The sequence below is a fragment of the Pongo abelii genome, chromosome 2 (assembly GCF_028885655.2).
Source record: "Pongo abelii isolate AG06213 chromosome 2, NHGRI_mPonAbe1-v2.0_pri, whole genome shotgun sequence".
Classification (NCBI taxonomy): domain Eukaryota; kingdom Metazoa; phylum Chordata; class Mammalia; order Primates; family Hominidae; genus Pongo; species Pongo abelii.
In genome coordinates this window covers 8,733,155-8,758,786 of record NC_085928.1, presented here as the reverse complement: position 1 = coordinate 8,758,786, position 25,632 = coordinate 8,733,155, and the positions used below count along the sequence as shown (strand labels likewise).

Here is a 25,632-nt window from a genome sequence, read left to right as displayed (position 1 = left end):
GCACCTCCCGAGCAGGGGTCTTTGTGTTCCAATAATATTTGGTCATGGGAAGTCCACTCAGCGAGTCCATATAAAATGGGGACTCAGGCCGGGCGCGGTGGTCCACACCTGTAATCCCAGCACTTTCTGGGGCCGAGGCGGGCGGATCACCTGAGGTCAAGAGTTCGAGACCAGCCTGGGCAACATGGAAACCTCGACCCTACTAAAAATACAAAAGTTAGCAGGGCATGGTGGCGGGCGCCAGTAGTCCCAGCTACTTGGGAGGCTGAGACATGACAATCGCTTGAACCCAGGAGGTGGAAGTTGCAGTGAGCTGAGATCGCGCCATTGCACTCCAGCCTGAGTGACAGCAGGACTCAATCTCAATAAATAAATAATAAAAATAAAAATAAAATGGGGACTCTTTGGAGATTGAAAAATAAAGCTACAATGTATGAAAATGAGTTGTCATACTATTTAATAAGACCAGGTAATATTTTCAGCCATTTCATTCTTTTTTTTCTTTCTTTCTTTTTTGAGATGGAGCCTCACCTTGTCACCCAGGCTGCAGTGCAGTGGTGCAATCTACCTTACGGCAACCGCCACCTCCTGGGTTCAAGCTATTCTCCCACCACAGCCTCCTGAGTAGCTGGGATTACAGGCGCCCGCCACAACACCTGGCTAATTTTTGTATTTTTAGTAGAGATGTGGTTTCACCATGTTGGCCAGGCTGGTCTCTAACTCCTGACCTCAAGTGATCCACCTGCCTCGGCCTCCCAAAGTGCTGGGATTACAGGTGTGAACCACCGTGCCCAGTCTAGCCATTTCATTCTTAAAAAAAAAATAATCTCCATGACTGGAGTACAGTGCTTTCATTCTTAGACCAAACACAGAATGACTTTGGACTTTTATTCCTTTTGGAGTAATTTTTCCAACAAAACTGTGAGAACACAATGGTGCACCCTTACTTACCTTTATGGTTTTTTTTTTTTGTTTTTGGAGGTTTTCTTTTTGCAGCTTTACCATGAGGAGGGTCCGTTTTGCAAAAATATCTCAGGCCTTTGTTGGCTTTTCTTTTTTTTTTTTTTTCTTTTCTTTTGAGACAGAGTCTTGCTCTGTCGTGAGGCTGGAGTGCAATGGCAGAATCTCAGCTCACTGCAATCTCCGCCTCCCGGGTTCAAGCGATTCTTTTGCCTCGGCCTCCCGAGTAGCTGGGATTACAGGCATGTGCCACCACACCCAGCTAATTTTTGTATTTTTGGTAGAGATGGGGTTTCACCATGTTGGCCAGGCTGGTCTCAATCTCTTGACCTCGTGATCCACCCGCCTTGGCCTCCCAAAGTGCTAGGATTACAGGCATAAGCCACTGTGCCCAGCCTCATTGGCTTTTCTAAAGGTTTTCTTTGTGTAGCAGAGCACTCTCCTGATGCTCCTGGCTGGTGCTCATCCTGCTGGTTTTCTCTTCCTCGGTTGTAATCCAGTCCAGCCCTGCCACAGCCCCGCATCAGTGGCTCTGCCTGCGATTCGAGTTCTCCCATGTCCCCCTGACCAACACCACTCGGCCTCCCCTTTTCCAAGATGTGGTTTTGCTTCATATTGGGTTCTATCGGGTTGTTTCGACAAGATGGATGAGGGACAGATGCTAGTATAAAGTGGCCAGTTTAATAAGTGGCCCATTTATTAGTGAATATTTGCATGTTATGACAGATTTTTCTTTCTTCTCCTATCTTGTAACTGCAGGGACATGGAAAATGAATATTCAAAAGGTCAGGCCCTTAAAATATCAAGAAAAGTGATTGGGGGGGTATAATGTAGGTTCCCCAAAGCCCAGAGAAGGGAGATGTTTCAATTAAAGGCTTTCAGGGACAAGGAATAGAAATGCAATTTAAACTAGTTGGGTGTGGTGACTCACATCTGAAATCCCAGTGCTTTTGGAGGCCAAGGCACTGGAGGATCTCTTAAGACCAGGAGTTTGAGAACAGCCTGGGCAACACAGTGAGATTCTGTCTCTTTTTTTTTTTTTTTTTTTTTTGAGATGGAGTCTGGCTTGGTTGCCCAGGCTGGAGTGCAGTGGTGGATCTTGGCTCACTGCAACCTCCACCTCCTGGGCTCCCAGGTTCAAGCGATTCTCCTGCCTCACCCTCCCAAGTAGCTGGGATTACAGGTGTGTGCCACCACACCCATCTAATTTTCATATTTTTAGTGGAGACAGAGTTTCACCAGGTTGGCCAGGCTGGTCTTGAACTCCTGACCTCAGGTCATCTACCCGCCTCTGCCTCCCATAGTGCTAGGATTACAGGATTCTGTCTCTATTTAAAAAATTAAAAAAAAAAAAGTAGGCTAGGTGCAGTGGCTCATGGCTGTAATCCCAATACTTTGGGAGGCTGAGGCAGGCAGATTGCCTGAGCTCAGGAGTTCGAGACCAGCGTAAGCAACATGGCAAAACCCTGTCTCCACAAAAAAATACAAAAATTAGCTGGGTATGGTGGCGCATACCTGTAGTCCCAGCTAATTGTGGGGCTGAAGTGGGAGGATCGCTTGAGCCTGGGAGGTCTAGGCTGCAGTGAGCCAAGATCATGGCACAGCACTCCAGCCTGGGTGACATAGAGACCCTATCTCTTAAAAACAAACAAACAAACAAAAAGTAGCTGAAACAATGAAAACTTTGTTTTTAAATTCCCCTATAATAAGTCCAGAGATGGGTGGCCCTAGGGCTGGTGAACTCAACAGCTAAAAGACGTTAAGGCTTTTGTTCAGCTACTCAGTAATTCTCTCACGTATTTTTTCATGTCACAAGACGGCTGCTGCAGCTCCAAACATCACATTCTCACATGACAATGTCTAAAGGGAGGAAGGAAGGGGCATTTCTTTTCCTAGAGGTTTTTTTTTATAAGGATGAAGATCTGTTCCAGAAGATTTTGCCTGGAGTCCCATTGGCTAAAACTGGGTTCCATGCCTGTGCCCTAGCTGCAAGGGATGCTGGGAATCTGAGTATCTAGCACTTCCTCCTGGACTGTGGGAAGCTGACTCTGCCAGGGTGACAATGGGTGTTCATAGACAGCTTGCCCATGTACAGTGGGGAATGGAAGAGTCCTGTACTCTCCTCCTCAATGCCTGTGTCTCTCCCACCACTGCAGGTCAGAGGATTCCCAGCTCCCAACCCCACAGCTAGCCAGCCCAGAGCCAGGAGACAAGAGTAATGAACCTGAAGATGCTGAGACCAGAGACCCAGACCCCACTCCAGAGGGAGCCTGGCAGTCAGACAGCAGCTCCGGAAGCAGAGCCCTGGATGAAGGTTTGTCCCTGTGCGCCCAGTCTTCCTGCCAGGCTCACAGTCCCTCCGGCTGTGCTCAGCCCTGCTCTCAGGGGCCTGTCTGCATCCATGCTACCACCAGCCTCCAAACAGAGCCCACTCCCACCAGGTGCTCAGGCTGGGCTGGGTCCCTTTTCCCCAGCCCCATCATCCGAAGAACCTGGGCCTGGAGAATCTGGGGTGTGTAGCGCCATCAGGAGGTCAGGATACCCCGAGACGTTCCCAAACTTGCCAGGTGGCCAGGGTCACCTTTAAAAGCATGGATGCAGGCTGGATGTGGTAGCTCACGCCTGTGATCCCAGCACTTTGGGAGGCTGAGGCGGGTAGATTGCTTGAGCTCAGGGGTTTGAGGCCAGCCTGGCAACATGGCAAAAGCTGGTCTCTACCAAAAATACAAACAAATTAGCCCAGTGTGGTGGCACGTGCCTATAGTCCCAGCTACTCAGTGGCGGGGGCTGAGGCAGGAGGATCACTTGAGCCTGGGAGGTCAAGGCTGCAGTGAGCTGAGATTGTGCCACTGCACTCCAGCCTAGGTGACAGAGTGGGGCCCTGCCCCCCTAAAGAAAAAAGAAAAACATGGATGCCCAGGCCCACCCCAGATCTCTGCATGTGATTCTCTGGGGTGGTGGGGGTGGGGTCATAAGCCTGGTTTTGTTTTTAAACAACTGTATCAGTTAGGACATCATTTGTCTCCCAGTGTCAGATCATTCAGCCCAACCGGCTTAAGTTAAAAGAGAATGTACTGGTTCACATAATTTAAAAATCCACGCAAGCTTCAGGCACAGCTGAAGTGTCAGCAGCACAGCTGTCTGGACGCCTGGCCCTGCATTGCTCTACAGTGATTCATTTTACAGCAGGCACTCCCCTCATAGTGGCAAGATGGTCACCAGAGGCTTCAGGCCTGGTCCTCTCAACTCCCAGGCCAGAAGCATGGAGGGCATTTCTCTTCCCTGCAAGTTTTGAGTCCAAGTCTTGGGTTAACTCCAGTGGCTCCCATAGGGTCCCTTGCCCTTCCTGAACTAGTTGCAGAGGAGGCTGCACTCAGCCTGGCCGAGCCTGACTCAAGCGCCCCTGGAACTGAGTGGAGAGGAAAAGGAGGGAGTGGGACTCCCCTGGGGATGGGGATGGGGACTGAGGTTGGGCAGCAGAACACCAGGGGGCCACACAGACCCCCGGGCTTCCTGATGCTGATGCAGGCGGGAGCCCACCGTCAAGGCCAAGCAACAATGGGGACCACAAACAGTCACATGCGTCACACCCCCTTCCTCCACATTACTCCAAACATTAGATGCCTGTAGTTCCCTAAGCATTGCAAATCTGTCCATCCTGGTGCCTGTACCGTGAGGAGCCCACCCCAGCTCCTAAGAGACTGGCTTGGCCTTTCCTGACTGGGGTTGTCACGGCCTAAAATGGAACTAACACTTACCTCTGATACCACAGACAGGGCCTGGCTTGTGTCATCTTAGACAACAGGGAAGAAGCCAGGCACAGTGGTTCATGCCTATAATCCCAACACTTTGGGAGGCTGAGACAGGAGGATCACTTGAGCCCAGGAGTCTGAGGCTGCAGTGAGCTATCATCACACCACTGCACTCCAGCCTGGGTGACAGAGCGAGACCCTGTCTCTAAAAAAAAGAAAAGAGAAGAAAAGAGAGCATTTCTCCCCATGTCCCTGTGTAAAATCCCAGGAAGGGGCTCTGGCCAGCTTCACTCCTGGGCTGGTCACATTACAAGGAGACAGAACCAGCCTTGGTGGCCCCAATGCACAGGAGCCTGGGATGTGGGGGGTGGCTGTCTCAAGAGGGGACATGGCACAAGAGCCCTCCCCTCAGGCTGCGCTGCACATGTCCCCCTGGGGAGGGATGCCTCGTTCCCCACCCTTTGTCCTGCATCTTCACATCCTGTGCTTCCCCAGCAGTGGATGAGCAGCTGTTCCGCTCCGTGGAGGGCCAGGCCGCCTCTGACGAGGAGGTGGAGGAGGAGGAGAAGTGGCGGGAGGAGCAGAAGACGCCGGCAGCTGAGGCCAAGACACTACTGGCCCGGCTCTCCAGCTGCGGAGGCAGGTGTGTGGCCCGTCCAGGGTCAGCCACTGTGGGCCTCAGGCTCTACAGGTGTCCGGGGAAGCCAGGAGCACCCGGGAGGCTGGTTAGCCTGGCTCAGCCACCTCCCAGCCCCTCTGCAACCCTGTCCCCTTGTCCCTCAGCGGGAGGTGGGAAGGCCCGCCAGCATGTAGAGGATGAAGTGGGATGACCTTCCACGGCACAGCTCATGGCTGGCTTGAATTCCCATTCGTGCTTTCTCACCAGCACCTGCACCGGAGCTCTTGTGGCACTCCCAGATACCAGTGTTCCTCTCAGACCCTTTCCCAACCCATCACCCCTCGCCACACACCATTTTCACAGCTCTCCAGCCTGGCCCCGGGCAGGTGCTGGCTCCCTGTTTCATCCTCACCTGCACCCTCACGGGGACCAAGGACAGGCCCAGGACACCTGGGACATCTCAGACAAGTTGCCTGGCTTCTCTGAACCTCAGTCTTCTCGTCTCTAAGATGGGATGGTGACACTTGTGTGGCAGAGGCTGTGTGAGGATTTGAGGTCAAAGATATACAATGCCTAACAGGTGCCTGGCACACAGTAGGTGGGAATGCTGGTGGGGGCAACAGTTATTATTGTATGGTAAAATGCTGTTGATTTTCTGGGGTTGTTGCTACCACCACTTCCTCGTGTCAGCAACAAGCACTTATGAAGCACCTACGACATGCCAGGCAAAATGTGAGGCACAGGGAAAATCGCAGTAAACCAGACAGTGGCCTCTTCTTCTGGATCCTCTAGTGAGTGTGACAGGCGTGAGGAAGAGGGGTCACACAGGGGCAGGGACAGAGGTGGGGCAGGGAGATGCGGGGAAGGAAACGAGGGAATAAGCAATGCAGATGCTGGGGGAAGGGCATTCCAGGAAGAAGGAAGAGCAAGTGCAGGGGCCCTGAGGCATGTTGGCGGGACCTCCAGGAGGCCACTGTGGCTGGAACAGTGTGAGTGCAGGTGGGTGGGAGGGAAGCTCAGAGAGCTCGTGGGGCAGATCAGGTGAAGCCTTTGCCTTTTCCTGAGTGAGATGGGGCCATGGGAGGGTGCTGGGCAGGCAGGTGCCGTGGCCTGGCTTTGCTTTAGGAGGCCGACTCCACGCCACCACCACCTCTCTGAGGCTGGACAGAGTGGGCTCTGGGAAGCAGCCCCCTGCAATGCGGGCCCTCTCCTTTGCTGCAGGTGTGATGACCAGACGGCGGAGAAGCTCATGACTTACTTTGGTCACTTCAGCGGTGCCGACCATGCCCATACCCTGGGGGAACTGGAGGCCTGCGTTGCCATGCTGGTGGAGCAGCTGAGGACTCAGGGCTGCGGTGGGAGGACCCTGGGGACCTCTGGGGAGGAGGTCAGCAGAGCCTAGAGATCAAAGGCTGGAGCAATTCTAGAGGATCTCACAGCTGGAAGGGTCTGAGGGATTGCAGCCAAGTCTTGTGCCTCATTCCCAGATGAGTAAACCAAGGCCCAGAGGGAGGTGATTTCCTCTGGTTGCAAATTAAAGAATCCCACCTCAAATTAGCTTGATTGCAAAACAGGTATTGGAACATGGAGCTGAGAAGATGATGGTCTGGGCTTCAGGCACAGCTGGGTCCAGGGACTCAGACCAGATTGTCTCCATCTGTCTGCTGTGTTTTTCTGTAGGAGGTGGCCTCACTTTCCCCTACTTCAAAAGGGCTTACTCCATATGATGGGGGAAGGGAAGACAGGACCATTAACAGCCCTAGACTTCCATCAGCCCACCTGGGAAGCCCTCACAGGAAAATGAATCTCACTCCTAGTACATGAAATCTCAGGGAGGAACTCCGATTGGCCACCTCAGTCATGTGCCCGTCCCTGGGTCAATCCCCATGGTGGTGGGGCGGGTTCGGTGATTGGCACTGCCACCAAAGTCAGATGAAGTGGAGGAGGGGCAGTTTCCCAAAAGAAAGGGAGTGTGGTAGCAAGAAGAGGGAAAGGGAGGCCGAACATCCAACTGTCTCCATTTTAATAAGACCACTTCGCATTTCTCATTCTCTCTATTCTATAGGAACTTCTCTATTCCACAGTAGCCAAGTGTGCAATGCTGTTGAAAGTTGTCATTTCACTAAGCCCTAGCCCACTGTGCTTTTACAAACTGGTTTTGACATAGTTTTATATTTATACATCTGAAATTCTAAGTCTGTACTGCTTTTTACTTATGTATAGCCTGATGAAGTCCTAGTTCGTTAAATAACTTTTTAAAAATGATACCAGCTGACTTGTACAACCCATGAACCACACGCTCGGCGCTGATGTGCTTTGTCTTATTTTATGTTCAAAGGGCCCAATGAGGTAGGAAACAGTTTGAGAGAAGTCAAATGGGCTGGGCTGGGAGCCCATGCCGCATCCACGCCAGTGTGCCCACCTTGAACCAAGGCAGCCACACCACTCCACCCTGAGGCCAAGGGTTGAGTCACTGGGGGCAGGAGGGAGCAGAGGGGCCTGTTTGGGCTCCAGCCTCTTAGTGCATGAAATCAGAGACCAAGACAGAAGGTAGCAGGTCCTCGAGCGCTGCAGTAGATTGGGCAAAGACCAGGACTAGGCAAACATTCTGCTGAAATGTGCAAAAGGAAACAAAGTTGAAAGTCATTACAGGGCAAGCCAGTGTGGCTGCAGCTAAACCTTCCAGTGAGATTGGGTCTGCACCACCTCCAGCTTCTGGAACCCTTGCACCGAGATAGGGGCACCCCTCACTTACTCCCCAGAGAAGGCTGCTAACACCAAGTAGCACAGCATGGCGGTTGTGTGCTGGAGCCAGAGTGCCGGGATTCAAATCCTGACTCCATTTCCTATGTGACCTTGGAAAAGTTACTCAACTTTTATGTGCCTCAGTTTCCTCACCTGTGAAATGGGCATAATAATGGTACTATACACATGTATCAAACAGGTGAACACTTGTGGTGAGTGCTCAGCAAACATGCGCCAAGGCTGTCCCTGTTTCTAGCACTCTTCTGTGTTGTGCAGGTCTCCTAAATTGAAAGTTGTTTCTACATTTTCTCCACCACTGCTCTGGTTTCCTGGAGGCCTTGATCTTGCCTGCCCAGGTACCCCTCAGGAAAGTCATAGCCCTGTGGCTGGGGAGGGCGCAGTGCTGCGGGACATCAGGAAATAAACTGGCAGTCACAAAGTTCTGAAGGGCATAGCCACCCCTTTTCTAAGAATATTTCAAGGAAACAGGGCTTGGAGGATCCTAAAATGAGCCGGCCTTCCAGTCACATCCCTAGAGAGCAGAGGCACTGGGCCTTCCCTCTTCCTGCCCAATCCCAGGGTGGACCCTGAGCGCCCTCAGGCACCACACTTTCCACTGCTTCTCTTTCCCTCCGTTGGTGCAAGGGGAAGGGACTGCCTCGTGCCTGGCATGCCTGCTTTAGAAGTCAGGGGCCACAAAACACTTTGTGGCTGCCTGGCATCCTAGTGTTACTGGGTACGACTGACAGTTTAGGTGGCCCCCTGGCCAAGAGTGGGCCCATGACTCAGACTGGGCCAACCAGGCCCCTCTCCTGGGGCTCTCCATGCTGGGGGATGGGGATGGCTGGAGAGGGTCTTTCTCAGCTGTGGCTCTTGGACAAGAAGCTTGGGACGCTCCCACTGTGTCAACCCTGTCCCATTCCTGAGGTTCTCCAGCTGCCAGTCCATTCTGGGATCTGCCCACTAGCCTGCCGTAAATTTCCTCTCTGTGTAAGCTAGCCAGATTGGTTTCTGCGGCTTCCCACTAAACTTAACTTGTTAAAAAGAAACAAAACCACAGAAGAGAAGGGAGAATGGAGTCCTTAGAGTAGGAAACAAAATACACAACTCTTATATCAGTCCAACCCGCTGTGTGGCTTTAGGCCACACACTCAGTTTCTCTGGGCCTCAGCACCAGCCTCGGGGAGATGGAGTAGTTGATCCTGCCACCTGGAAGGCTGAGGGAGGCCAGCAAGGTGAGCACTGAGCCCCTTCTCTCCCCAGGCAGAGTTGCAGCAGAAGATGGAAGAGAATGAGCACCTGAGACTGGAGCTGCAGATGGTTGAGACCGAGAGGGTGCGGCTCTCCCTGCTGGAGGAGAAGCTGGTGGACGTGCTGCAGCTCCTGCAGAGGCTCCGGGACCTGGTAGGCTCATAGGAGAGCTGCCACACTCAGGGAAGGGAAAGGAGCTCTTGGGAGGGAGCCCCACCTGTGTCAAGCACCAGGCTCTAGGCTCTCCTCACGGTGGACAGCTGTTATCCCATTTTACAGATGCAGAAATGGAGGCTCAGAGGAACCAACCAAAAATAGGGTTGGGGGGCTCCCCAGGTCATTTTAAGAAGCTAATAAAACTCTTGTATGTATCCTTTTCTGGTTCTGTTCTCAAAACCAGAAGAGGATAAATGAAAGAAAGACAAGAAAGGAAAATTATAAACTTACGTGACATTTAAATATGGATGCAAAATTATTAAATACAATACTAGCAAACCAAATCTGGCAGTGTTTAAAGAAATGCAACATGACCAAGTTGGACTTATCCTACAAATTCACACATTTTTTGATGATTCCACATCAAAAAATCTATTACCAAAATACACCACATTGCAGATTAAAGGAGAAAGACCAGATGATCATCTCAATTGATGCAGAAAAGGAAGTCAATAAAATTCAATCTCCTTTGATTATAAAAGCCCTCAGCAAATTAAGAATGGTAGGGATCTTCCTTCACCAGATAAGGGCTCTCAACCAAATACTTCATGCAGATCTCACACTGACTGGTGACGTGTTCAGAGGAATCCCCCTAAAATCAGATGTGGCCGGGCCTGGTGGTGCATGCTATGTAATCCCAGCACTTTGGGAGGCCTAGGTGGGTGGATCGCTTGAGCTCAGGAGTTCAAGACCAGCCTGGCCAATATGGTGAAACCCCCACCTCTACCAAAAAAAAAAAAAATTAGCTGGGCATGGTGGTGTATGCCTGAGGTCCCAGCTGCCCGGGAGGCTGAGGTGGGAGGATTGCCGAAGTCCAGGAGGCAAAAGTTGCAGTGAGCTGAGATTGTGCTGCTGCACTCCAGCCTGGGTGACAGAGTAAGACCTTATCTCAAAAAATAAATAAATTAATTAATTAAAATTAAAATCAGACTCAAGACAAGAATGGCCTGTCATCACTGTTTTCATGCAAAGCAGAGGTTCCATCCAGTGCAGCAAAAGGCAGGAGAAAGGCTATAAGGACTAGAAAGAAAGGAAGACCCAGGTCTGTGGGGCTCTGAAGTGGGCTGTGCCCTGTGCATCGGGCTGCCTGGGACCTGGAGCTGCCGAGGTCCAGCCCAATGTCCACGTCCTGGGCAAGCAGAGACCTGGCGATGGGCCCCAAGAGGCCAATCCTAGCCCAGGCAGGCAAGGGCAGTGGTTCCCAGCAGAGGCCATGGGCCATGCAGCCTCATGGTAGATGATGCAGCCCCTCCACCTCCCAGCTGGGTGGCTTTGGCAAATTTCACATTCTTTCCCAGCATTGCTTTTTCTGCTGGTTAAAATGGGCATAATAAAATAAGTTGTTGCAAAGATCAAATGAGCAAATGCATTAAAATGCTCTTAGGGTTATTTCCCAGTGTCTACCTGGGCACAGATGGTAATCCTTAGGTATGTGATCTTTGATGGCATGGATCCTGCCCACTGCCCCACTCGCCCTCCAAGAGTCTCTGGGAAGTGCAGTGTGGCCAGCCTAAGGGTAGGGGGCCAAGAAGGGATGAGGGTGGGGGAGGAGTTTATCTGTCCCCAGGGAGCTGCCTAGAAGCCCCTAGGGGCCACCAGTTCCCATGGGCTGAACAGGGACACAGCAACCAGTCTAATCCAGCCTTGTTTCCATTTCTTTTTAAGAACATATCGAAAAGAGCCCTGGGGAAGATTTTGCTGAGCACGCTGGATGCTTTCAGGGACCCCACCCACGGTAGGAGAGCACCCCAGTCTCTCAGAGCCCAGGCAGTGGCTAGAGGGTGTCCTGAGGAGGAGACTCCAGCATGCTTCATCCTTAGCATCTTGTCTGCAAAACAATTATGTTGTTCCTGCCCTGCATGCTTTAGAAAGTTGAAGGGGCTTTTAGCAAGAGCAGAGGCACAGAAGCCCCAGGCAGAAGTGCCAGACAGAAGCCCAGTGAGGGGATGGGTGGGTGCCACCAGCAGCACTGCTGCCACATGCGGGGGAGGTGCCCCAAGGATTTTTAAACCCCTGAATCCTTACAACGGCCCTAGAAGGAATGCATTGTTATCCCCTTTCCACAGAGGAAGAGACTGAGGCACAGGGGTCAAGTGCTGGCCACGCCTGAGGCTGGGACATCTCCCTTAAGCACTCAGTAACACGGACCCGGTGTTCAGACAAAGCTCAGGGAGCAGAACAGCAGGAGTGCCAGCTTATGCCTGGTGTAGCCAGGCTGAGCTCCTGCCTCACGGGGCTTCACAGGCTGACAGGGCAACCAAGAGCCCTTTGCTCGCTGTCCTCCCCAGGCACCACTGGGCAGAGCTCAGGTGCACCCACTGCCCTGAGCAGTCCCTGCCCTCGTGGAGGAGATCAGAAATTGTGTGCTCCAAGCCCCCTCTCCAGGGTCCTCAGGGGGAGGTGGTCCACAGAGCGAGGAAGCTGGGCAGGGCTGGGGAGGGACACAGTGGGTAAGGGTGGCTGGGTCTCAGGAAGGAGGGACAGTGGCTCTGTGGGTGAAGGCGAGCAGACTGATTCTGCCCTCCCTGCCTGCTGTTTCCCTCCAGAGGGGAGGCCCAGCCCTGCAGCCATCCTGGATGCCCTGCACCAAGCCTTGGCTGCCTGCCAGCTGTTGCGGAGACAGCCCTCGGCACCAGCCTCTGCAGCAGCTGCGCTCACCAACCCCCTTCTCGTCTCCTGCTGAGGTTACTGGCCCACTCTGTGGGCACCCTGCTCAGCCTGACTGCCTTTGGACCAGCCTCCGTGATCAGCCCAACCACTGACAGCTGGTCTGACCACCGTCACATCATCAGAACTTGAGTCTCTGCTGGCTCCTTCCAAGGTTGAGCCCGAGCCCAGAGCCTCCCACTGCAGTACCTGGTGGCCACCCCTTCCTTGGACTCCTCCACATTCCCTCACAGCCCCTGCATTCCTTCCACCAGAGTCCACATTAAAGCCCTGCAGTTGCTGGATCAGCCTGCACCTGATGCTGTATCTTTCCCCTGCCCTCAGGGCAGAGGTGCCCACTTTCTGACTGAGTCTGACCCCTAATCTCTTCCCCAGAGTTTCAGGATCTCCTCCCCTCCCAGTGCTGTCTCCTTCCTCCCACCAGCATGCCTGCTGCAAGGCAGACTGGGCCCAACCTTTGGGATACCTGGTCTGTAGGAAAGCACTCCACACCCCAGGAAATGTTGATGACTAGGAAAGGCTGAGGGAATTCCAAGGAAGGAACAATCACTGTAGGCTCTCTGGTGGAAGCTGGCCTTGAACCAGCTCTAGAAGACAGGTAGGATTTAGACAGGCAAAGAGAGGAGGGAAGGGCATAGAACCTAAGGTAACGGCAAGAGCAAAGGTGTGGAACCAGAGGGGGGCCCCAGGAATGCAGTGCTTGGAGCCCCTGCTCCTGAACACGCACTAACTCCTGAACTGCGAGCCCCTCCTCCTGAACTGCGTCGTGGGGTTGCAGGAAGGAGTAGGCCAAGATGCCCGGTCTCACCTAACTTAAACTGTCATTAGAGAGAAAGATCCATTGCCAAACAGTGCCATGGGGGTGAAACCAGTGCTAAATGGAGGTAAAATAAAGTGTTGTAAGAGCCCAACCAGCAGGGGTCTGTCCGAGCCTGGGAATGCCTGGGGAAACTGCAGGAGTCAGGGGAATCCAGTCTGCTCTGAACCTTGTCGGGAGGAGCAGGGGCAGAGGAGGAGGTGGAGGGAGGGTTGCAAAGATGATGGGTTCCAGGGAACCGCTGCAAACGCCTAAGCAGGGAAACACAGGCCCAGCAACTTTCAGATGGTTCCTCTGGAAATGGAATAAAAGAGACCAAGGCCAGTGGCCACCACAGAAGGGCCACCCCCACCCCTGATCCAGCCAGATGGGACAGGCCCCAGGACCCCTGGGGCCATGTGCAGAGCTGGCCCCAGGCAGGTGGTCTGAGCAGGCAGGGATGCACCCAGCTTGCTCCTCGCATCTCCGCGGAGTCCACCGGCCCTGCACCTCAGGCTCTGCGCTGCCTGCGGGACCCAGGCCAGGCAGGCTCCCATGTGTCCCAGCTTGGTCACAGGGCCAGCTGCTCTGTGTCCTGATCATGGTGGTGGCTACATGAACCTACACATGGGTTAAAACTCATTGTGGACATATATGAGAGTTCAAAGCTCTCATATAGGTTCCTTTATCATTTTTTGGTAGTTCTATCAGTTTTTGCCTCACATATTTGCCACACTCTTATTAGGTGTATACACATTAGGGATTATTAAGTCTTTTTGGAGAATTGACTTGTTTATCATTAGTCTGCTCTGTCTGAAATTATTACAGCTACTTCAGCTTCTTTTTTGTTCTTTTTTTGTGTGTGTGTGAGACGAAGTCTCACTCTGTTGCCCAGCTTGGAGTTGCAGTGGCGCCATCTCGGCTCACTGCAACCTCTGCCTCCCGGGTTCAAGCGATCCTCCCACCTCAGCCCCCCAAGTAGCTGGGACTACAGGCGCACAACACCATGCCTGCTTAATTTCTGTATTTTTAATAGAGACAGAGTTTCCCCATGTTGTCTCACAGGGCACCTCATCACAGGGGGATTCCCACACTTTTGCGAGTTTTACCTCCAGGAGCTTTACTATGTTCTCATGGTGAAAATAGAAGAAAAAGTCCCCTCGTGCTTCTGGCAGGAACAGGGGAAAGTAACCATTTAAAAATATGCCAGGACATTCTGTGCTTTTTAGCAAAGCCTACCATCAAAAGAAACTATTTTACCAGGGCCTAACCCACTAGGGTTTTATTAGAGCCTAATCAAACTGGGGGAAGAGAAATACCCAACTCCAGTCCCTTCAGCCATCCTGTCCCACGTAAGAGAAAGAAAACCTAAGAAGTTCACAGCCCAGGGCCCAGGCTCACTAGAAGACTGAGATCTAATCATAGGACTATAGAACACATCCCTTCCCACCACACCTTCCCACCACATCACTAAAGTCCTCTTTACCTACGGGTAAAAGGTAAAAGCAGCATGCCTACCTTTTTAGCAAAAAATGCAAGGCAGACTAAAAGGCAAAAAGCACAGTTTGAAGAACAGAGCAAGCATCAGAATCAGACCCAGCTATATGGCAGGGATGTTGGAATCATCAGGCTATGAATTTAAAACAACTGTGATTAATATGCAAGTGCTCTCTTGGAAAAAGTCGACAAATATAAGAACAGATGAGTAATGTAATCAGAGAGGTGGAAATTCTAAGAAAGAATCAAAAAGAAATGCTAGAGCTAAAAAACACGGTAACAGAAATGAAGAATGCCTTTGATGGGCTCATTAGCAAATAGGACACAGCTGAGGAAGGAATCTCTGAGCTTGAGAATATGTCACTAGAAACTTCCAAAACTGAGAAGCAAAGAGGAAAAAAGACCAAGGAGTATGGGGGAAAGAGCAGAATATCCAAGAACTGCGGGACATCTACAAAAGCTGTAACATGCATAGTGAGAGTACCAGAAAGAGAAGAAAAAGACAAAGGAACACAAACCACGTTTAAAGTAATAATGACTTAGAATTTCCCCGAATTAATGTCAGACACAGATCCAGGAAGCTCAGAGAACACAAGTAGGTTACATGCAAAAAAGAAAAGAAAAAAAAAAAAAACTACACCTAAGCATCGTACATTCTGACTTCAGAAAATCAATGATAAAGAACACACCTTGAAAGAAGCCAGAGGGAAAAATAACACCTAACCTATAGAGCAACAAAGGTGAGACTTACATCAGCCTTCTTTTCAGAAGCCATGCAAACAAGAAGAGAGTGGAATGAAATAGTTAAAGTGTAGAGAGGAAAAAAAAATACACCGAGAATTGTGTATCCTGTGAAATTATACTTCGAAAGTGAAGAAGGAATAAAGACTTTCATCAGACAAACAGAAATTTAGGGAATTTGTTGCCAGTACACCTGGCTTGCAAGAAATGTTAAAAGAAGTCCTTTGGAGAGGAGGAAAATTACACAGGTCCAAAATCTGGATCTACATAAAGAAAGGAAGAGCTTTAGAGAAGGAATAAATAAAGGTAAAATAAAAACTTTAACTTTCCTTATTATTTGATCTAAAAGACAACAGTTTGTTAAAAATATTAATAGCAACAGTGTAGGCAATTATTATAGTTGACATACAAGTGAAAGGGATGAGAGCAATGGTACAAGGGACAGGAGAGAATAACTAGGAATATTTTGTCATTATAAGGTATTTGTACCACCCATAAGCAATACAGTATTATTTGAAAGTGGGCTGGCCGGGCATGGTGGCTCACGCCTGTACTCGCAGCACTTTGGGAGGCTAAGACGGGCAGATCACTTGAGGCCAGGAGTTTGAGACCAGCCTGGACAACATGGCGAAACCCTGTCTCTACTAAAAATGCAAAAATTAAGCAAGCATGGTGTTGTGCGCCTGTAGTCCCAGCTACCTGGGGGGCTGAGGTGGGAGGATCGCTTGAACCCGAGAGGCAGAGTTTGCAGTGAGCTGAGATGGCATTGCTGCACTCCAAGCTGGGCGACAGAGGGAGACTTTGTCTTAAAAAAAAAAAAAAAACAAAAAAAAAAAAAAAGAAAGCTGAAGTAGTTGTAATAATTTCAGACAGAGCAGACTAATGATAAACAAGTCAATTCTCCAAAAAGACGTAATAATCCTTAATGTGTATACACCTAATAAGAGTGTGGCAAATATGTGAGGCAAAAACTGATAGAACTACCAAAAAAATGAATTCACTATTTTTGTTGGAAACTTCAACAACCTCTATCAGAAAGGGACAGATGCAGATCCGGCAGGCAGAAAATCAGTAAGGACATGGTTGAACTTAAGAGCACCATGTGTCAACTGGATCTAAATGACATGGATAGAATACCCAAGAACAACAGAATACACATTCTCCTGAAGCTCACACAGAGCCTTCACCAAGATAAACCACATTCTGGGCTATAAAACACACTTTAACAAATTTAAAAGAATACAAATCATACAGTGGGCTCAGATGACAATGGAATTAAACTGGATATCAATAATAGAAAGATAGCTAGAAAATCCCAAAATTCTCGGAGGTTAAACAACACACTTCCAAATAACAGATGGGTCAAAGAGGGACTCTTAAGAGAAATTTTAAAATACTGTGAACTAGGCTGGGTGCGGTGGCTCATGCCTATAGGCCCAGCACTTTGGGAGGTGAAGGTGGGGGGGATCACCTGAGGTCAGGAGTTCCAGACCAGCCTGGCCAACATGGTGAAACCCAGTGTCTACTAAAAATACAAAAATTAGCCAAGTGTAGTGGCGCATGTTTGCAATCCCAGCTACTCTGGAGGCTGAGGCACGAGAATCACTTGAACCCCAGAGGTGGAGGTTGCAGTGAGGAGAGATCACACCACCGCACTACAGCCTGGGCCACAGAGTGAGACCCTATACCCCCGCCACAAAAAATACTGTGAACAAAATAAAAATAAAAATACAGTGAAGCAAAATTTGTGGAATGCAGCAAAAGCACTGCTTAGAGGAAAATTTATAGCCCTGAATGCATATATTAGAAAAGAAAAAATATCTAAAATCAAGAATCTAAACTTCCACCTCATTAAACTATAAAAAGAAGGGCAAATTAACTCCAAAGTAAGCAGAAGAAAAGAAATAATAAAAATTAGAGCAGAAATCAATGAAATTAAAAACATAAAATCAGAGAGAAAATCAGCAAAACCAAAAGCCAGTTCTTGGAAAATATCAGTAAAATTGATAAGCCTCTAGCCAACCTAATTAAAGAAAAAAAAAGAAGATACAAATTACTAATATCAGAAATGAAAGAGGAACATCACTACAGAGCCCACAGACATCAAAAGGATATTAAAGGAATACTATGAAGCATCTATGCCGACAAATTTGGTAATCTATGTTTAATAGATCAATTTCCTGAAAGACACAGTCTGCCAAAACTCATATAAGAAGAAACAGGCTGGGCGCGGAGGCTCACGCCCGTAATCCCAGCACTTTAGGAGGCCGAGGCGGGTGGATCACGAGGTCAGGAGATCGAGGCCATCCTGGCTAACACGGTGAAACCCCGTCTCTACTAAAAAAATACAAAAAAATTAGCTGGGCATGGTGGCGGGCGCCTGTAGTCCCAGTTACTCGGGAGGCTGAGGCAGGAGAATGGCATGAACCCGTGAGGCAGAGCTTGCAGTGAGCCGAGATCGCGCCACTGCGCTCCAGCCTGGGCGACAGAGAGAGACTCCGTCTCAAAAAAAAAAAAAAAAAAAAGAAGAAACGGATAATCTGAATAGGCCTCTATTAAAGACTTTAATAATTAATAATCCTCCAAAACAGGAAGAACAGGCCCCGATGAGTACACTGGTGAATTCTACCTGTGAACATTAAGGAATAAATTATACTAATTCTCCACAATCTCTTGCAAGAGATAGAAGCAGAGGGAATGCCTTCTAACTCATTCTATGGGGCCAGCATGACCCAATACCAAAACCCGACAAGATGTTACAAGAAAAAAAAACGCTAAACATGGAAAGGCACAACCGGTACCAGCCACTGCAAAATCATACCGAAATGTAAAGACCATCGAGACTAGGAAGAGACTGCATCAACTAACGAGAAAAATATCCAGCTAACATCATAATGGCAGGATCAGATTCACACATAACAATATTAACTTTAAATGTAAATGGACTAAATGCTCCAATTAAAAGACACAGACTGGCAAATTGGATAAAGACTCAAGACCCATCAGTGTGCTGTATTCAGGAAACCCATCTCACGTGCAGAGACACACATAGGCTCAAAATAAAAGGATGGAGGAAGATCTACCAAGCAAATGGAAAACAAAAAAAGGCAGGGGTTGCAATCCTAGTCTCTGATAAAACAGACTTTAAACCAACAAAGATCAAAAGAGACAAAGAAGGCCATTACATAATGGTAAAGGGATTAATTCAACAAGAAGAGCTAACTATCCTAAATATATATGCACCCAATACAGGAGCACCCAGATTCATAAAGCAAGTCCTGAGTGACCTACAAAGAGACTTAGACTCCCACACATTAATAATGGGAGACTTTAACACACCACTGTCAACATTAGACAGATCAACGAGACAGAAAGTCAACAAGGATACCCAGGAATTGAACTCAGCTCTGCACCAAGCGGACCTAATAGACATCTACAGAACTCTCCACCCCAAATCAACAGAATATACATTTTTTTCAGCACCACACCACACCTATTCCAAAATTGACCATATACTTGGAAGTAAAGCTCTCCTCAATAAATGTAAAAGAACAGAAATTGTAACAAACTGTCTCTCAGATCACAGTGCAATCAAGCTAGAACTCAGGATTAAGAATCTCACTCAAAACCACTCAACTACGTGGAAACTGAACAACCTGCTCCTGAATGACTACTGGGTACATCACGAAATGAAGGCAGAAATAAAGATGTTCTTTGAAACCAACGAGAACCAAGACACAACATACCAGAATCTCTGGGACGCATTCAAAGCAGTGTGTAGAGGGAAATTTATAGCACTAAATGCCCACAAGAGAAAGCAGGAAAGATCCAAAATTGACACCCTAACATCACAATTAAAAGAACTAGAAAAGGAAGAGCAAACACATTCAAAAGCTAGCAGAAGGCAAGAAATAACTAAAATCAGAGCAGAACTGAAGGAAATAGAGACACAAAAAACCCTTCAAAAAATCAATGAATCCAGGAGCTGGTTTTTTGAAAGGATCAACAAAATTGATAGACCGCTAGCAAGATTAATAAAGAAAAAAAGAGAGAAGAATCAAATAGATGCAATAAAAAATGATAAAGGGGATATCACCACCGATCCCACAGAAATACAAACTACCATCAGAGAATATTACAAACACCTCTATGCAAATAAACTAGAAAATCTAGAGGAAATGGATAAATTCCTCAACACATACACCCTCCCAAGACTAAACCAGGAAGAAGTTGAATCTCTGAATAGACCAATAACAGGAGCTGAAATTGTGGCAATAATCAATAGCTTACCAACCAAAAAAAGTCCAGGACCAGATGGGTTCACAGCCGAATTCTACCAGAGGTACAAGGAGGAGCTGGTACCATTCCTTCTGAAACTATTCCAATCAATAGAAAAAGAGGGAATCCTCCCTAACTCATTTTATGAGGCCAGCATCATCCTGATACCAAAGCCTGGCAGAGACACAACAAAAAAAGAGAATTTTAGACCAATATCCTTGATGAACATTGATGCAAAAATCCTCAATAAGATACTGGCAAACAGAATCCAGCAGCACATCAAAAAGCTTATCCACCATGATCAAGTGGGCTTCATCCCTGGGATGCAAGGCTGGTTCAATATACGCAAATCAATAAATGTAATCCAGCATATAAACAGAACCAAAGACAAAAACCACATGATTATCTCAATAGATGCAGAAAAGGCCTTTGACAGAATTCAACAACCCTTCATGCTAAAAACTCTCAATAAATTAGGAATTGATGGGACGTATCTCAAAATAATAAGAGCTATTTATGACAAACCCACAGCCAATATCATACTGAATGGGCAAAAACTGGAAGCATTCCCTTTGAAAACTGGCACAAGACAGGGATGCCCTCTCTCACCACTTCTATTCAACATAGTGTTGGAAGTTCTGGCCAGGGCAATTAGGCAGGAGAAGGAAATCAAGGGTATTCAATTAGGAAAAGAGGAAGTCAAATTGTCCTTGTTTGCAGATGACATGATAGTATATCTAGAAAACCCCATTGTCTCAGCCCAAAATCTCCTTAAGCTGATAAGCAACTTCAGCAAAGTCTCAGGATACAAAATCAATGTGCAAAAATCACAAGCATTCTTATACATCAATAACAGACAAACAGAGAGCCAAATCATGAGTGAACTCCCATTCACAATTGCTTCAAAGAGAATAAAATACCTAGGAATCCAACTTACAAAGGATGTGAAAGACCTCTTCAAGGAGAACTACAAACCACTGCTCAAGGAAATAAAAGAGGATACAAACAAATGGAAGAACATTCCATGCTCATGGGTAGGAAGAATCAATATCATGAAAATGGCCATCCTTCCCAAGGTAATTTACAGATTCAATGCCATCCCCATCAAGCTACCAATGACTTTCTTCACAGAATTGGAAAAAACTACTTTAAAGTTCATATGGAACCAAAAAAGAGCCCGCATCGCCAAGTCAATCCTAAGCCAAAAGAACAAAGCTGGAGGCATCACACTACCTGACTTCAAACTATACTACAAGGCTACAGTAACCAAAACAGCATGGTACTGGTACCAAAACAGAGATATAGATCAATGGAACAGAACAGAGGCCTCAGAAATAATGCCACATATCTACAAGTATCTGATCTTTGACAAACCTGACAAAAACAAGAAATGGGGAAAGGATTCCCTATTTAATAAATGGTGCTGGGAAAACTGGCTAGCCATATGTAGAAAGCTGAAACTGGATCCCTTCCTTACACCTTATACAAAAATCAATTCAAGATGGATTAAAGACTTAAATGTTAGACCTAAAACCATAAAAACCCTAGAAGAAAACCTAGGCATTACCATTCAGGACATAGGCATGGGCAAGGACTTCATGTCTAAAACACCAAAAGCAATGGCAACAAAAGCCAAAATTGACAAATGGGATCTAATTAAACTAAAGAGCTTCTGCACAGCAAAGGAAACTACCATCAGAGTGAACAGGCAACCTACAAAATGGGAGAACATTTTCGCAACCTACTCATCTGACAAAGGGCTAATATCCAGAATCTACAATGAACTCCAACAAATTTACAAGAAAAAAACAAACAACCCCATCAAAAAGTGGGCGAAGGACATGAACAGACACTTCTCAAAAGAAGACATTTATGCAGCCAAAAAACACATGAAAAAATGCTCACCATCACTGGCCATCAGAGAAATGCAAATCAAAACCACAATGAGATACCATCTCACACCAGTTAGAATGGCAATCATTAAAAAGTCAGGAAACAACAGGTGCTGGAGAGGATGTGGAGAAATAGGAACACTTTTACACTGTTGGTGGGACTGTAAACTAGTTCAACCCTTGTGGAAGTCAGTGTGGCGATTCCTCAGGGATCTAGAACTAGAAATTCCATTCGACCCAGCCATCCCATTACTGGGTATATACCCAAAGGACTATAAATCATGCTGCTATAAAGACACATGCACACGTATGTTTATTGCCGCATTATTCACAATAGCAAAGACTTGGAACCAACCCAAATGTCCAACAATGATAGACTGGATTAAGAAAATGTGGCACATATACACCATGGAATACTATGCAGCCATAAAAAATGATGAGTTCACGTCCTTTGTAGGGACATGGATGAAATTGGAAATCATCATTCTCAGTAAACTATCGCAAGAACAAAAAACCAAACACCGCATATTCTCACTCATAGGTGGGAATTGAACAATGAGAACACATGGACACAGGAAGGGGAACATCACACTTCCGGGACTGTTGTGGGGTGGGGGGAGGGGGGAGGGATAGCATTGGGAGATATACCTAATGCTAGATGACAAGTTGGTGGGTGCAGCGCACCAGCATGGCACATGTATACATATGTAACTTACCTGCACATTGCGCACATGTACCATAAAACCTAAAGTATGATAATGATGATAATAATAATAATAATAAAAGAAAAAAAAAAGAAAAAAAACCTACAATTTGCTCCGGCGGAAGTGAGGAGCAGGCCTGGGCCCTAAGGGCCGGGCCTCCACCCCGCGCAGGTCCCCGCGGTCCGGGTCCCCCGCCCGGGGCGTCTGATGGACCGAGCAGCGCCCCCGCGGAGCACCACTTCGGAGGCCTGAGAGAGGCGACCGGGAAGGGCGTGGCCTACATCCTGGAGCCTCGCGCCTTCTCCTGCGCCGACTTCTGCAGGGCCTCCGGCTGCCCGAGCCGCCCTGCGCTGCTCCCGCGCCTGCACCCGAGGCTGGGGCAGCCGCGGCGCTGGGTGACGCCGGAGGGGGCCCCCGACTTGGACCAACTGCGGCGGACCCGGGAGCCAGGGTCCAGGAATACAGCTCGAACCCCAAGAATACAACCCGAACCTCAAGAGAACGTGCCCCTCAGAGACTGCAGCGGCTGCTGAGAGGAGCACATCCAGGGCGGCTACTGCCCCAAGGGGTCGTCACCTCTGGGACTGGCATCCATTCAGGGGCCCTCGGCAAGGGACGTGTCCGCCCGGTCGTTCGCCTCCCGGCCCAGGGCGCGCTGGACGTGGACGCCCCTCGCCTGGTCTACGCGGGGCCTGCGGGCAGCTGGACCTGGTTCCGCGCCCACGCCTTCCGCTCCTCCAGCTGGTCCCGCAGGGCCGGCGGACAAGAGAAGTGGCTCCTCGTCCCCAGGTGCGCGAGGAGGCCCTGGGGACTCCCGCGGCTGCCTGCCCGACGGCCAGACCTCCCTGGCACTCCCGACGCGCCTGCACCCGCGACTCCGGCTCGCGGCCTGCCCTGGAGCTCACGCGCAAGGTGGGCGAGATGGTGCTGATGCCAGTGTGGGGCACCACCGGGTTCACAACCTGCTAAGGCCGAGGTACGCCCCGGCAACCCAGGCCCGGAGCTACAGTGTGCGCCCGCCTTCGACCATGGGCCCTCCGTGCTCTCGCACCGCGACTTCCAGAGAACCGGCAGCGACAGCCGGGAGGAAGGGAGGCCGCCTCCAGCTCCAGGGCCCCTCCGGAAAGAAAAACCGCTCTCCAACCCCCGTGGACTGCAGCCCCCACCTCTCCAGTGAGGCCAGGACATCTGAGCAATGGGTGTCTGGGTTGCCTGCTCTGGAGGCCCCTCTGTGCGGCCAGCTTCGTCCCTTCGTCCCAGGCGGTCACCTCCAGCTCTGTCCCGTGGGCTCAGGGAGGACTTGGGCGCGGTGCTACGGACCCACGCCGGCCTGTGCTGCACTGGGCGTGCCCACCAGGACCTTGAGGCAAGGGTGGACTGGCTGGTCCTCTGGGCGGTTGGCTGCAGAGCCAGCGGCCTGGGCCTTGGTTCCTCATCGTCCCCGACAGGGCTGGGCCCTGCTGCCGCTGAGCAGGGGCTGGCAAAGAGCCTGCTCCACTGCCACCTCCCCGCCTGCAGGGAAGCCTGGCACATCCTCTGCCTCCTGGCCTCTCCTCACTGAATCCTCTGCCTGGGCGTGGAGGGGCTATGCCTGCTGTTTGTTGTACTCACTGCATACAGTAGGTGCTGCATAAGTCCCTGCAGGAGGAGGAAGCGCACGAGTCTGTCCTCCCCTGCCCAGCTTCTGCAGGGCTTTTATGGCGCATCAGAGAGGCCTTGTTTGCCGCGTGGCCAAGTCTTCCAAGGATGCTGTTCTCAGGACTGCAGATTCAAGTCTCTGGTCTCACAGCATGCTGGGCAGGACTGAGGTGTGCACCAGACTACCCTCCACTCCCCATCCTGGGACCCCATCAAGGCATGGGCAGGCGAGCAGCACTGGGACGTGTGGTGGGGCCATGGGCTCTCAAGTGGCCCCATCCACAGCTCTGCGAGTCCTCCCTCCTGCAGGGGACATCCCAGACCTCTACCGCTATCTGGATCCACAAGATGTAGGGGCTGGGATTCTGCCAGCCCCACCCTCTCCACCCAAACTCCACGCATTTTTTTAGCTGCCCCTGGGTGGCAGTCCTCACCCCTGCAGAGGAGGATGCATTCAAATCTGCAGGAGTAGCACATGCCATATGCTGTGTGTCCCACCTGCCCAGTGACGTCCAGTGGGGCTGGCTGCTCCCAGCTGGGATGGAAGCCCCCAGGAAGACAGAGATTTCTGTCTGCTCTGTTCAGTGAATTATGTTAAGTGCCTGGAAAAGTGACTGTACACAGGAAAAAAAAAAACTAGACTAACATCTCTCATGAATATAGATGCAAAATGCTCAACAAAATATTAGCAACTCAAATCCAACAATGTATAGAAAGAAGTAAACAGCACGACCAAGTGAGATTTATCCGAGATATGCAGCACTAGTCCAATACTTGAAAATCAAGCAACCCATCACATCTACAGGCTAAAGAAGAAAAAGCGCATGATCACATCAATAAATGCAGAAAAAAGCACATGACAAAATCCAACATCCATTCAAGGTAAAAACTCCCAGCAAACTAGGACAATAGAGAAACTTCCTCAACTTCATAAAGAACATCCACAAAAAAACCCCACAGCTAACAATAAATGGAATAATGAGGAACTAGATGCTTTCTCAATAAGATCAGGGACAAGGCAAGTATGTCCTCTCTCACCATTTCTTTTTCAGCATCATACTGGAAGTCCTAGCTAATGCAATAAGATAAGAAAAGGAAATAAAAGGTATAAAGATTTTCTACATAGATGACCATATCATCAGCAAAGTTGCAGAAAATCCAAAAGAATCAACAACATGTTACTGAAACTAATTAGCAACTATACCAAAGTTGTAGGATACAGGGTTAATACACAAAAGCCAATCACCTTTTTTTTTTTTTTTTTTTTTTTTTTTTGAGATGGAGTCTCACTCTGTCACCCAGGCTGGAGTGCAGTGGCGTGATCTTGGCTCACTGCAACCTTGGCCTCCTGGGTTCATGCCATTCTCCTGCCTCAGCCTCCCGAGTAACTGGGACTACAGGCGCCCGTCACCACGCCCAGCTAATTTTTTTTTTTTTTGTATTTTTAGTAGAGACGTTAGCCAGGATGGTCTCGATCTCCTGACCTCATGATCCGCCCACCTTGGCCTTCCAAAGTGCTGGGATTACAGGTGTGAGCCACTGCGCCCGACCAAGCCAATCACTTTTCTATATACCAACGATGAACAAGTGGAATTTGAAATTCAAAATACAATACCATTTACATTAACATCTCCAAATACAAAATACTTAAGTATAAATATTTTAAAATATATGTATAAGCTCTATGTGAGGAAAGCTACAAAACTGTTATGAAAGAAATCAAAGAACGAAATAGATGGAGAGAGATTCCATGTTTAAGAACAAGAAGACTCAATATTGTCAAGATCTCAGTTCTTCCCAACTTGATCTACAGAACAAATGCTATCCTGATCGAAATTCCAGCAAGTTACTTTCTGGATATTAACAAACTGATTCT

The 25,632-nt window shown here is 49.0% G+C and overlaps 1 protein-coding gene across 4 annotated transcripts in view; it reads left to right on the top strand.

The window, feature by feature from the left end:
* The window catches only part of EFCC1 (EF-hand and coiled-coil domain containing 1), a 41,428-nt gene extending 26,281 nt beyond the window's left edge, over positions 1 to 15,147 (top strand). For 2 of the 4 annotated variants that reach the window (XM_002813156.6, XM_054550577.2), the window contains 6 exons: positions 3,117 to 3,274; positions 5,211 to 5,355; positions 6,553 to 6,718; positions 9,340 to 9,480; positions 11,209 to 11,278; positions 12,090 to 15,147. In XM_002813156.6, coding sequence (XP_002813202.3) covers positions 3,117 to 3,274; positions 5,211 to 5,355; positions 6,553 to 6,718; positions 9,340 to 9,480; positions 11,209 to 11,278; positions 12,090 to 12,226 — 817 coding nt within the window. In that variant the 3' untranslated portion in view covers positions 12,227 to 15,147. Of the gene's footprint in view, positions 1 to 3,116; positions 3,275 to 5,207; positions 5,356 to 6,552; positions 6,719 to 9,339; positions 9,481 to 11,208; positions 11,279 to 12,089 lie in introns of all 4 variants that reach the window. The other 2 variants (XM_054550578.2, XM_054550576.2) reach the window with 1 other exon arrangement.
* Positions 15,148 to 25,632: the final 10,485 nt, after the last annotated feature.